General features: G+C 39.2%; 1 protein-coding gene across 1 annotated transcript in view; it reads right to left on the bottom strand.

Moving 5' to 3' along the window:
- Positions 1-1,433: 1,433 nt before the first annotated feature.
- The window catches only part of dph5 (diphthamide biosynthesis 5), a 74,802-nt gene continuing 61,547 nt past the window's right edge, over positions 1,434-14,688 (bottom strand). The window contains exons 6-7 of the mRNA XM_043699670.2: positions 12,231-12,334; positions 1,434-1,696 (exon numbers count right to left, since the gene is read on the bottom strand). Coding sequence (XP_043555605.1) covers positions 1,461-1,696; positions 12,231-12,334 — 340 coding nt within the window. The 3' untranslated portion in view covers positions 1,434-1,460. The remainder of the gene's footprint in view (positions 1,697-12,230; positions 12,335-14,688) is intronic.

Raw genomic sequence — 14,688 nt, 5'->3', positions numbered from 1 at the left:
AAATCATGAGATGCATAGATAGGGTCAACGGTCAGAATCTTTTTCCCAGAGTTGAAATGTCTATAATTAGACAGCATGCATTTTAGGTGAGATGGGGAAAGTTCAAAGGAGACATGAGGGGAAAGTTTTTTTTTACACAGAGTGGTAGGAGTGTGGAACACGCCGTCAGGGATGGTGGTGAAGGTAGGTACAATAGGGGAGTTTGAGACATTTAGATAAGCATATGAATATGCATAGAATGGAGGAATATAGACCAAGGGCAGGCAGAAGAGATTAGTTTAATTTGGCATCATGTTTGACACATCATGGGCCAAAGAGTCCATTCCTATACTGTACAGTTCTATGTTCTAAATATAAAGCAAACATAGAATCATAGAAAATAAGAACAGGAATTAGCCAATCTTCCAGTTGAGTCTGTTCCACTATTCAATATGATCATGGCTGATCATCCCACTCAGTACTCTGTCCCTGCTTTTAAATCATACCCTTTGATTTCTTTAGCCCTAAGAATTATGTTTATCACCTTTGTGATATCATTCAATGGCTTGGCCGCAATCACTTTTTGTAGCAGAGAATTCCATAGTCTCACCACTCTGAGTGAAGATATTTCTTCTCATCTCAATCCTAAATGGCCTACCTCATATCCAGAGACTGTGATCGCTGGTGCCGGACATCCTGGTCATCAGGAACATTTTCCTTGTATTTACCTGGTCTAATCCTGTTAGAATTTTATAGGTTTTTTAAACTGAAGTAAAGAAAAACTGATGCTTGAAACTGATGCTCAAGAGGCCAGTCAGCAACTGTGGAGACAACAGGCCACTCAAATCTTCAGGAGAATTGCTTTTCATTATTTTTCATATCAATTACTTCAACTTTTCTTTTATAGAGTCATAGAGATGAAAACAGACTTTTAGGTCGAAATCATCCATGCTGACCAGATATCCTAAACTAATCTAGTCCCATTTGCCAGCACTTGGCCCATATCCCTCTAAACTCTTCCTGTAATTGTACCCATCCAGATACCTTTTAAATGTTGCAGCCTCCACCTCTTTCTCTGGCAGCTTATTCCATACAAGCATCACCTTCTGTGGGAAAAAGTTGCCCCTTAGGTCCCTTTGAAATCTTTCTCCTCTCACCCTAAATCCCCTACCTCAGAGAAAAGACCTTGTCGATTTACCCTACCCATGCCCCTCATGATTTTATAAACCTCTATAAGGTCACCCCTCAGCCTCCGACGCTCCACTGAAAACATCCCCAGCTTGTTCAGCCTCTCCCTTTAGTTCAAACCTTTCAACCCTGGCAACAGCCTTGTAAATCTTTTCTGAACCCTTTCACATTTCACCACATCCTTTCTATTGGAGGGAGCCCTGAATTACACACAATATTCCAAAAGTGGTCTAACTCGCAATGAAGCACTAAACTTGAATCAAAACTGAAAATTACACTTTATTTTTTATTTGCTATGAGTAGTATGTTGACCCATCAAGTGTTATAAGTTTATTAAAACTTGAATTGTCCACAGCAAATAGCTTAAGCATCTCAATTTCCATAGGGTGCATATGGCCTGTGATGATCAGAGAATGCAAAGGGTCACCCAGATCCTCCTTCACCATTTGCTGTAGGGTTGCAACGGCAATTTTCTGATTTTTGGAACCCACTCTGGCCAGTCCAACACACAACGTCTCTTCAGTGAGGGCTGCATAACAGAAAGACACAAGAGCTTCACAAATCTGGACAGTTCAAAGACTTCAAGTATATTCGCCAATGAACAAGACAGAATTTCCACCCACTGATTATAATCTAACTTGCTAGTGAGAATGGAATGGTAACATTGTCAAAGTTGTTTCAGTGTAACTAATGCCCATTCCCAGACAATGCTGGTTTATCTATGCACTTGATTTGAGGCAGCAGAAATACTCACCAGAAAGGAGCAGAGAACTCATTACAGTGTAATGTATGATCTCATAATGTAACCAGGACTGTGACAAATTTTTAAAATGGGAAACACTGGACCATCCTGGCCAAAAGTTAATCTGCTATGGTTTTTGTTTGAGAAGCTGACTGGGGGAGTATTTCAATGTGAAATCAAGTACAATGAATCTTCAAATTTGAATATTTCTCTTATTTAGCTTCTAAATGCTATACTCACTTCACAGCCACTCTTGCTTTGCAGATTCACAGTTGGAGGAACAGCAATATGAATAGCAGCAGTATTATTAGCCTGAACAACCTGGAAAGGCAGCAGGGAAGCCTGCTAGAACAAAGCCGACGAGGCAGCAAGAGGTCTTAGCAGAATAAGAGGACATGTCCTTGCCTCCCCATGTGAACACCTCCAATGGGGTGGCATGGTGTTTCAGTGGTTAGCACGGATGCCTCGTAGCAGCAGGGTTTGAGGATTTGATCCACCCTCGAGTGACATTCTCCCTGTGTCTGCGTGGGTTTCCTCTGGAAGTTCTGGTTTCCACCCACAGACTAAAGATGTGTAGGTTAGGTGGACTCGCCATGCTAAATTGCCCATAGATGTACAGGCTAGGTGCAGCTGCCATGGGAAATGCAGGGTTACAGGGATAGGGTCTCAAAGGCGGGTCTGGGTAGGATGCTGTTTGGAGTGTCAGATGGTCCAACTGGCCTGCTTCCACACTGCAGGGATTTTATGAACTCATGTTAGTGCCATCTTGATCCCATACATCTCATTCACTCTCCATATCTGCTGTCATTCCATCATCTCCACACATTCCACTTTTTCACATCCAAATACACTGCTGTACCTTATTGGAGTAAAGAGCACAATACTCCAGAAATATGTAGAGTTCCCATGCAGACAGAGCCATTCACTGGGACTGCTGCTGAGGAGGCTGTTGCTGGATACTGTCACGGTGGTTCAGTCAATTGATGTAGGCAATGGAGAGATGGTATCAAAAGGTCTGGTGCTGGAAAAGCCAGTCAGGCAGCATCTGAGTAGCAGGAGAGTCGACGTTTCAAGCATAAGCTCTTCATCAGGAATGGGGGTGACAAGAGGCTGAGAGATAAGTGGGAGGAGTGGGGTTGTCGGGAGGTAGCTAGGAATGTGATAGGTAGATGAAGGTGGGGGGGGTGATGGTGATAGGCTCGCTCATAAACATTCTTTCAATGGAAATGGTTTCTTCCCTATTAATTTGTTCAGATCCCTCATGAGTTTGAACATCTCCATCAAATTTCCTCTCACCTTTCTCTTTGACAAGAGCAATTCCAATTTTTACAATCTCTTACCCTTGGTTCCATTCTCATAAATATTCTCATAATCATTCAAGTCTTCACATCCATTCTGAATTGCCATGCAGAGAATTGGCCAAACGTGTGCTAGATAAAGGTTCATCAGACTTTCCTTACTTTTGAACATTATGGGCCCTTGCCAATTCAAAGATTTGTACACATGTTCTCCCTTAGGTCTCTCCATTCATGCACCTTTTTTTTGTTTCCTATATTTTGAACTGCTTCATCTCATTCTTCTTTCCAAAATGCAACACTTCATACTTTCACTATAATCGCTGCATGGATTTCATCTGGCATTCCACCAGCCTCTGTCCTCTTGAAGTCTTTCAATATCCTCCTCACAGTTCACAATACTTCAAGGTTTTGGGTCAAATTGATTTCAAATTTTCAAAACTGTCCTGATACACAATGGTTCTAATAGGCCTGGGAGCTCCACTATATTTCTTTCTTACAGTCTCCTGTTAGTTAGCCAACTTCATATCTATGCTGTGACTCTCCCCTATACTCCATGGATTTAAAGTTTGCTGGTAATCCATCTATGTCACCTTTCATCAAACACCTTTTGGAAGTCTGTGTGGACCATACCAAACACACTTTTACTTCAACAACTTGCACCTAGAGATGTAAAAATTATTTGTCAGAAACAAATGTGCATTGGTTTTCCTCAATTAATTCATCCTTGTCTAAGTCACTGTTAATTTTGTCCTAGACTATCATTTCTAAAACTTCTCCCTCATTAAACTAATTGGCCTGTGGTTGTTTGCTTATTCCTTGCACCTATTTTAATCAAGGCTGTAAGATTTGGAATTCTCCAGCATATCCTTTGTATCTGATTTAGACGACAAAGATTATGGCCAGTATCTCCAGAATTTCCACTCTTGCTGCTCTCAGCATTCTCCAATGCTTCCTAAGTGGCCTTGGTGACGAGCAATTTTAAGCATAATCATCCTAATACCTCCCTTCATTAATTATTTACCCAATTAGTACCTCAACTACTTCCTCTTACATTATGATTTGGATTGTACTTTCTTTCTTGGCAAAGACAGGTCTTCCATGTCATTGTGCTTAATGCAAGGAGCTCATTTTTGGTCTCTGCTTGATCTGTGCTTCAGCTTACTACGCACTAACTAACTGCATATATTGTCTACAGAAGACTTTTGGTTCCCTTTTAAGTTAGTTTGTCTATTATACTCTGACACTTTTATTTCCTCCCCTCTGCACTTGCCACATTCAGCCTGGTTCTCATTTGTTCTTGAACCTGTCATCTGTCATACACAACCTTTTTAACCTTACTCTTGAGCGCTTTTGGCATCTGGACCGTTTTAGTTTTGGCTGCTGTACCTTTCCCTCTGCTAGGAATAGATCTTGATTGTACTTGAACTTTCTGATCTTTAAATTGTTCTTTTACAGATTTGCCTGTCAATCTTTGATTCCAATTTATCTGGACAAAACTATTTTTAATTCACTAACATTGAACCTCCTTCAATTAATTACTTTTGCCTAGATTGTTTCATGCCACTTCTCTTAGCCATCTAAACCATAAGACACTATGGCCATTGTACCCCAAATGATACTTGATCCATTTGAAACACATTCCCAAAAGTATATGTTGAGTTTGAAACATAATGAGCAACAAAACTCGTCTGAACAAACTTGAAAAATTCATTCATTTCTCTATATTTTATACTACTATTATTCTAGCCTACATTAGATTCATTAAATCCCTCACAATTATTACTTTATAGCTTTTGTAGCTCTCTAGTAGTTCTCCAATTTCCCTGCAAAACCCATCTAAATTGGATTCACTAGTTGCTGACCTATAGACTACACCCAGCAATATATAGTACCTCTGTTACTTCTTATCTTTAAATATGACAGACACTGCTCTTAAAATAAAACAAAGTGGTGGAGAAACTCAGCAAGTCTGGTAATATCTGTTGAGAAAGAAACAGAATTAGTAATTCAAGAGTCATATTGGACTTGAAACATTGACTGTTTCTCTCTCCAAACCCGTTGAGTTTCCCCAGCGCTTTTATTTCAGATCTCAAGCATTGCTTTGATTTTAGATCCTGATCTTAACTCCTGTAAAGCTTTCTCTCTTATTAAGAGTCTAATATTCTCTTTATCATTATTACCATCTGTCCTCCTTTCCTCACCTTTCTAGACACCTTGCATGCAGGAATATGTCATGCCCAGTCGCGACAATTTTTTGAGCCAGGTCTCTGTTATTGCCACAACATTATATTTCCATGTGGCTATCAGCACTGGCAGATGTTCAATCTTATTTATCACACTTCTTGTGTATATAGTTCCTTACAGAAGTCAGGAGTCAAGACCTCGGAAGAGAGCCCTTGTAAGACAATGAAAGAAACATGGCAGCTTCCAAGATGCCTTGCACAGATCTGTGTGAGAACCCTCACTCCAGTCGAGCTGAATATGGATGGAGTGAAATTCCTTCTGGTTGAAAAATACTTGAGGCCCTATCTTAGGGTGGCTTGTTTGCCACCTGTACGATCTATGACTCCCTGTACCAGTGGGAATTCAGCCATGGCAGCAAGTGCGCGAGCACTTGGTCTGATTGGCCTCAGTGTCGAAGTTGATGGAAGTGGTGGTCTTGAGAAATGTGGCAACGATTAGCTGGGAGGAACACTGAATGGAAGTGAAATCCTGCAGATATCACCAGCAAATCCCTGCAAGCAAGGAGAGGTAAACAAAATTGATATTATGCTAACCTTTATGGCAACTGCCAACGTGTGCCCACCTGGTCCACTGGGAAAGGAAGATATATTCAAGAAGGCTAATGTTAGCATTGATCTGTCAGGAAGGTCTCAGCTTCCTGAGGCACTGTTACCCAGTCACGTTGAGGAAGCTAATCCAATGAATGTATTCTCTGTTACAGAACTATTATTTCCTTCAAACTGAAAGGGAGTTCATCCATCCTGTGAAATGACATACGGCTACAGAAAAGGCAGCTATGTTGTTGCTCCTGCTGCTACAATTACTACTGCCCCTGGTTCATCTCCTAATTGCTGCTCTTGTTCCCCATCGTAGGTCATTATTACAGCTCCAGAAATTGCTCACATACTGAAGTATAGGCTCACAGAAGGGAAGTTGACCATGCTAAGCTAAAGATCCCTCAGGTAGATGAATTAATTCTTGCAGAACAAGTGCTGTGAGCACAAGTCTTTCCTAAAGGCAGGACATCACATAGCTAGGTCCATTGTTTAAAGGCTTTCTAACTAGTCAGTTTCATTGACCAATCACTGCCGTGTGTGTTCTTCCCTTGTTGTTCCTGGTGAGTTCGACACAACTCAATGCATAGGTTGTTACAACCAGTATTCTGGCTTGACTCAATTATGGAAACATTTAAATGACTGACCTAGCAGTCCTGCCACCTTGGAACATGTTCCATTGAAACTATTAGGTAGGTGGGCTCATGTCGCATTTCAGACTTTTTTTGGAAATTTTACCTCACCCCCAACATATGGTTAAAACTATGCTCTATATCTCAGGAATGGAGTTTGATTTTATGATTTTCTGACTTAATTTAGCTTAATTTAAATAAATGAGATGTTGCATTTTGGGAAGACAAACCAGGGCAGCATTCATACAGTTAATAGTAGGGCCCTGGGGAGTGTCTGAACAAAGAGACCTAGGGGTGCAGGTACATATTTCCTTGAAAGTGGAATTGCACCTAGAGAGGGTGGTGAAGGCAGCATTTGGCACACTTGCCTTCATTGGTCAGTGCAGTAAGTATAGGAGTTGGGATGTCATGTTGCAGCTCTACAGGACATTGGTGAGGCCACTTTTAGAATACTTAATTCACTTCTGGTTTCCTGCTAAAGGAAAGATGTTGTTAAACTTGAAAGGGCTCAAAAAAAGATTTACAAGGATGTTGTTCGGATTGAAGATTTGAGCTATATGGAGGGCTGAATAGGCTGAAGCTATTTTCCCTGAAGCAGAGGCTAAGGGTTTATAAAATCATGACAGGCATGGACAGAGTCCTTTCCCTCAGGTAAAGGAGCTCAAAGCTAGAGGACATGGGTTTAAGATGAGAGGAGAAAGATTTAAAAGGGACCTAAGGGTCAACCTTTTCAATGAGGAGGGTGGTGCTTGAATGGGACGAGCTGGTGGAGGCGGCAGATACAATTACAACATTTAAAAGGCATCTGGATGGATGTATGAATAGGAAGGGTTTGACGGATATGGGCAAATGCTGGCAATTGGGACTAAATCAGTTTCAGATATCTGATCGGCATGGACAAGTTGGACAGAAGGGTCTGCTTCTGTGTTGTATGACTCTATGACTGAAGGGCATCGTGAACCAGAGTTATCACACTGGAAATTTGGTCATATTTGTATTTCTGTTTTTGCTATGTGATCAAAGTTTCCTTATACAGGAACTATTCTTGACAACTGTATTATAAGAAAACCAGGAAGGGATACTTATTAAAGTAAAAGCATTTTGATTAAGAATGAGAGTAGTTTTGTGGCTGAAATACAGAACATGAACTATTAACCTATTACATTTGATTTAAGGCCAGAAGGGTTTCACATTCCACATAACTTGTATTTTTATTTGTATAACCTTTATTAAAAATAGAAAAAGTCAGTGTGAGATTTTTTTTTGGTCCTGCTCACACAGTTGATTTAATTTGAGATCAGCATCACACCATGATTTTAAGGCTGCTATTCTTCATCACATCAGTGTTTTGTTCAGTTATCAAACTTGCAGGTACAAATATATTTGAACCATTTCCCAAGAAGAAGTTCGTTCAACTGAAATTTACACACAATGTTTAGAGCAGCTGCATGGAATTTCAAACCCAGTATATTAGTTTGACTTTAAAATGACACATCACTGGATTTTGAACCTGGATGAACTAAGAAAAGAGGGAAACAAGATGAAGAAACAGGCTTTCTGTGAACTGCAATTAGAGATACCTGTTTGCTTTATCACAGGACATCTGTTAAGTTTATTTGTTTGTACCTTCACCCTTGTCTAATTTAGTGAAGCCAAACATGTGTATTTAGAGCATTTAGCTAAACCTTAATGAGGTATAAAGATATTCAGCTGGAAAATTCTGCTATGCAGTTATGGTTGAATTGTGCCTGTAAATTGTGCAATATTTACTTCCATCTTCTTTTGAAGAGACACCAGGTTGTGTCGATATATCTGATAGATAAAAACAGATTTCACCACAAATGCATTTAGAGGAAGATAATACATCTTGTCATGTCCACAAACCTTTTTTCAATTGTTTAAAAACTTTGTTTTGGTTTAAAAATGGATTTTGTTAGATTTTTAAAATACCTACAGAACATTTAGTTTACAAGTTGACAACTATTCTGGAGACTATTAGCATATTGAAAGGGACATATCTAGATCAAACACGCTTGTCAAATGTTGCACTGATTATCATGGGAACACATTGCAAAGCAGTGAAACACAGATAAACCAGACCATCTGTCTCAGCAGCCAACCTGATAACAAAACAGATATATATAAACTCATTATGCCTGCAAAGGTGTTAAAAGACACAATTGGATTTCAACAGTTTTTCACTAAAGGGGTAGAAGATTCCTTGTTAACTTATTTAAAGACTGTATCTTTTTATTGTTACGCTTTTTTTAAAAAAACTGTGGACTGAAATGAGAAAGAACTGATTTGAACCAAGAATTTACAAAGATGGCTGCATGTCTGGAAGTAAGGAATGCGATCCTCTTTGTGAACCCTGTTTGTGTATCTGTGGGTTCAAGCAACATGCAGGTGAATTGGAATTGAGGAGTTATTTACATGTGAAACTGATTGATTACTCGCCACTAGTCTACAAACCAATGACAAAAATCTCTGCCTGCCATCTGTCAGTTATCTGAACAGCTTGGGATGTGAATGAGAGACAGAGAGAAAATGGTTCTGCCAGAAGAGAATCCAGATCTGCAGCAGCCAAAAACACATTCTCACAGTTGTCTGCAGTAAACTACTTTAAACCTGAAGAAAGCCACCTTATATTTCCTTCAGTCGATGCTACAAGTTGTAACTTCGAATTGGATAAGGCAGAAGCCTCTCATAGACAAAGTAGCCACACTGTGCTTCTAGCAAACCAGACGCATTCAGAAAAAGATCAAGGAGAAGATTTTGGATTGGCAAAAACAAACCCAAAGATCTTGCTTATACAAAAACTACAGGACTGTTTTCCTTGCTTTTCCTTCTGCCTGTGTTTTACTTCATGTTTACGTTTGTTTTGGTGCATGTGCATGTATTTGGGTGAGAGGGAATTTATAAGGGGATTAGAGTTTTAATTTGTCTAGTTTACTTAATTTAGTTGAAGTATTTATGTAATGGCCCGTAATAAAAAGTGATTTTTTTTTTGTTAAATATAGTAAGTTGGTCTGTGCTTCCTATCAACCACAGTCGGAAAATCAGATAGTTTGGGGATTTTGTGTATTGCTTTTAAAAACTTTAATTTTGTGACACTCCAAGCTTGATTTCTCACGCACTACCTTAATAAGATGTGAAACATATGTGACTCATTAATGGATAGCATCATATCAAAACTCCTCTGCAGTCTGAAGATCTTTAATTATACTTTTCTGAACTTTTCAATCAGTCTTCTTGTAACAGAAAAGAGGACTCCAGGGTCTGCCTGAAAGTTTAAGCCTCTCAAATCCTGTTACTGGAAAGGTTTGTATATTTGCCTAAAAAGTTCCCTGTTAACAAGCAACATCATCTCCAACTCCCATCTTCAGGACTCAACAGGACTTTAACTCCTGACTAATCATACTTTTGGTTTTAATACTCAGATGTAAAATGCATAGGTGACCAAAATTGAACATAGCATACATACACAATACACACATATAATGTCTTTACTCTTGAAACGATACAGGATCAGAAGCAGTTCAACAGAGGTTCATTTGATTCCTAAGATGAAACGAGGTGGGGGGCTTATGAGGAAAGGTTGTACTTGAATCCAATAGAATTGAGAAGTGAGCTGATCATAACGAAACAGAGTTTCTGAGTGGGATGTCATCATGGATGTTAAGAGGATGTATACTTTTATGAGATGAAGGAGATTATTTTCTCCAAAACAGGTGATTGTCTTTCAAACTCTTTAAAATGCAGTAGAAGCAGAGTTTTTGAAAATGATCAAATGAGAGGTGGGTAAATTCTTGATGTAAGGGGGCGAAAGATGATTAGGAGTGGGTGGGAGTGTGGAGTCAGGTCAGCCATGATCTTATTTAATGGTAGAGCTGGCTCATGGGGCCAAATGGCCTACTCCCTACTTCTAACTCAAGAAACCTGAATTCGGGACAGTTTAAAGATAAAGACGTTCTATTTAAAATGGAAATAAGAGGACTTTTTTTCTCTCAAATGAACATGAGTTTGTGGAATTCTCTTCAATCAGAGAATAGGAGAGCCACTTTTAAGTGGATAGATCATGACTATCAAGAGAGTCGAAGGGTAAATGGTGTAGATAGTGAAGTAGAATTCTGGCCACAGTTAGATCAGCCATGATCTTAGACCATAAGACGTAAGATGCTGTCTATCTCAGCGTTGAATGTATTAATGATCCAGCCTCGACAGCCCTCTATGGTAAAGAATTCCACAGGTTCACAATACTCTGAGAAAAAAAAAACTCCCCCTCATCTCTGTCTTAAATGTACGATCCCTTATTCTGAGAATTTGGCTTCTGGTCCTAGACTCTCCCATAAGGAGAAACAATCTTTCTACATCTACTCTGTCAAGACCCCTATTTGCAAGATTACCAAATGACACATAAACAAAAGAGAACCAAATAGAGAATTATTTAACTTAACCAAAAACCCAACAAATCATCCCAATTTAATGACGCTGTTCCAAATACAATCCCCATGAACGCCCCTTGGCATAAAAGGGAAAATCAAACACAGGGACCATAAGACATAAGAGCAGAAATTTGGCCATTCTGTCCATCAAGTCTGCTCTGCCATTCAATTATGGCTGCTAAGTTCCTCAACCCCATTCTCCCCGTAACCTTTGATTCCTAAGAACCTATTTATCTCTGTCTTAAAAATACTCAACAACCTGGCCACCACAGCCTTTTGTAGTAATGAATTCCATGGATTCACCTCGCTCTGGCTGAAGAAGTTTCTCCTCATCTCTGTTCTAAAGGGTCTTCCCGTTAATCTAAGACTGTGCCCTCGGGTCCTAGTCTCTCCTGCTAATAGAAATATCCCCCCAGTGTCCACTCTGTCTAAACTGGCTTTAGGGGCTAAGTAGTCTATTGCTTGTACTTGCATTCATAGCGCAAGCTGAAGGTATTGTTGATGTCCTTGGAGGATGTCTAAGGGATAATATGTCCTAAAGTAAATTCTTCTTTGACCAAAATTCAGCTGCAGAAAACAAATGTTTGTTTAAGACAATAAGGCATAGGAGCAGGAATATGTCATTTAGCCCATTGAGCCTGCTGCACTATTCAATGAGATCTTGGCTGCTGATTATAACCCTCAACTCCACTTTCCTGCCTTTTCTCCCACAACTCTTGATTCCTTTAATGATTACAAATCCATTTATCTCAGCGTTGAATGTATTTAATGATCCAGCCTCGACAGCCCTCGATGGTAAAGAATTCCACAGGTTCACAATACTCTAAGAAAAAAAAAACTCACCCTCATCTCTGTCTTAAATGTGCGACCCCTTATTCTGAGCATTTGGATTCTGGTCTTAGACTCTCCCATAAGGAGAAACAATCTTTCTACATCTAGCTTGTCAGGATCCCTATGTTTCAATAAAGGCTCCTTTCAGTCTTCGGAACTCCAATGAGTACAGGTCCAACCCGCGTTACGGTATTTGAGCTCTAACTAATACCTTGTATACTTTTAGCAAAACCTCCCTGCTTTTATATTCCGTTCCCTTTCAAATAAATGTCTAATTTCATTGACAAATGTAACTCTTGTACAATCTCATTAGTAAACAGAGAAGTGCTTATACTCACCCAGCTCCTCTCCTTTATCTCTTCGATTTTCGATTATTTCGAGAAGCTGCTTTACAGCTTGATTCACAGACATAAACCTGGGAGGCTCAAAGATCTTTTTCCCCCTAAAATAATCAATCATTCACCATTATAATATTATTTCACTTTTTTTTCATAACTAATGCTCTATGTCTTTTCAGCCAACTTAAAAAAAGCTAAGAAAAATATTGCACCAGCACAACAGAAATTTCTTGTTAACTTTGAAATCAAACAAGAGTGCCTTGGTAGATTATGTTATGGACCAGGCCAGACTTCATCAAAACATTTCAAGAAAGTAGCCTGGACCCTAACATTTTTATTTTGCCATTTTTTTTCACTGATTTGCTATGACAACTTTACACCTGTTTTAAGCAGGTGTATGGTGGATATTCCAGGAGGGATGCAGCTGGCCCAACCACTTAGTTTTAAATAAAACATAATTTATTTACAAGATTACCGAATGACACACAAACAACAAAAGAGAACAGAATAGAGAATAACTTAACCTATCCGAAAACCCAACAAATCATCCCAACCTAACGACACTGTTCCAAATATTTGCAACAAGCTCTATAAACACTCCTTGGCACAAAAGGTAAAATCAAACACAGTGTTTTACAGGGGAGAGGGGGATGGCAGCATGGAACACCCTCTTCCAAGTAGCTGTTTCTTGGATCAGCAGCCTCACGGACTGATTGCTTTCATTGAACAGCCCGACTGCTAAACCAAACCAACTAGACCAAAGAAAAGCTAAGCTGGGAGAAGTGGCCATCCCTTTTCATTGTACAAGTGTTTTTCTTTAAACTTGAAAGCATTCTCAAATCGATCAACCCCAGTCATCTCAGAGTCTGTCTCTTTAAGAACTCCTGAAAAAAAGACTAAGGACAACCTAACCTTGCTAAAGGAGCAGCATCATTACAACTTAAGACTTTACTTTTACAACACTTTAAAAACCTTTATTTTGTATAGAACTTGAATACTCTGCTTGACTTAAAAAGGCTTGCATGAAATTACTAGGAAAGGTACTATATTTCATTGAAGAAATAAGTAATCCAATCCAGCTATGCAATAAGAGTAACAAAAGACAAGACATACTGCTACAATCTAGTATTAAGAGAGAGGAAATACAAATTCCACAATTTAATGAAAATTGTAAAATCAAAGATGCAAATCTAAAGGAATTCAATTTTTAAAAACTGGCTTTGCTTCAACATTTGCTTCTGAAATTCAACAGTGAAGCTTAATTTTAGATGTCAATATTTCCCAACGAAATATGTTACAACTGAATAATGTCATATCACTCAGTAGGTCACTGGAGAAATACATGGACGGATACTGAGCTCTGTTGGATAGAAAAGTCATAGTCATCTGTGTTAAATGAAGCAATTACAATCAATCAGAGTGACATTGGAGGGACTAAAAAACTTGGTTAGACCAAAAGAGCAAAACAAATGGAAGCACGGGATGGAGCTGGGCTGGCTCACCATCACTGTCCACAAGAAAACAAGTGGCTAGTTTTCTTCAGATACCAGAAAACTATTAGAACCCACATAACTTAGGAAACTATGGCAAATTATTCCTTTTAGATGAGGACAAAGGAGGAAGACTTACAGCAAATGGGCAAAAAGAAAATATTATTTAAAACAAACTAAATATTTAACAATTGGTTTTAAAATTTGTAGTTAAAGCTACATAAAATGTGATACTGCAGTGTTAAGCATTTTAAGAACAATGGTTTCTGTCCAGTTAACATGTGGTAATTTTGTGACAGACTGAAGTTGTAATTTGTAATGAACAATTCCAATATATCGTTCTTTGTTGAAGGATGAGATCTAAATCAAAATTCAAGCAAACCAGATTGTCATCCAAAATAAACACAATAGAAATATACATTTCAAATACTGGCTCGTTTCCAGTCTGTCTGGAATTTTTTTTAAATGGGAACTAGTTGACTTTAGCTTCAGTATGAGTCTAAGGGTCATTATATATCTAACTAACTTAAAATTTATATCATTTCCTGACAAGAAAAGCTGCATGAGAAAAGTTTAACAAAATACTTCTTTAATTTACATTAACTTCTAAAAACCAATTGTATGGTGTATATATTGTATGAGGGAAGTAGGTTAGGGCAATTAAAAATAACTATTAACTTTACCCGAATCCATCTTAATTTCACTTTTAATGGTGTTAAAGGAGAGGGGAGTGGAATGGAGGGAGAATGAGAAAAGAAACACAGTCTCTTTTTTAAGGAGACAGCAGGGTGGGGGTGGGCGCAGGGTGGGGGTGGGCGTGGGGGGGGGTGAAGGAGAGAATGGGAGGGGAAGGACAGCTCGGGGAGGGGAAAGGAGAAAGAGGAGGGGGCGGGAAAGGAGAAAGAGGAGGGGGCAGAAGGGGGGCACGGAAGAGGGTGGCAGCACGGGAGAGGGAGGGGGACAGGAGA

The sequence above is a fragment of the Chiloscyllium plagiosum genome, unplaced genomic scaffold (genome assembly GCF_037043375.1).
Source record: "Chiloscyllium plagiosum isolate Xiang-an unplaced genomic scaffold, Cpla_swu_hap1 HiC_scaffold_9, whole genome shotgun sequence".
Taxonomy (NCBI): Eukaryota; Metazoa; Chordata; class Chondrichthyes; order Orectolobiformes; family Hemiscylliidae; genus Chiloscyllium; species Chiloscyllium plagiosum.
This window is presented reverse-complemented; position numbering and strand designations above follow the sequence as displayed.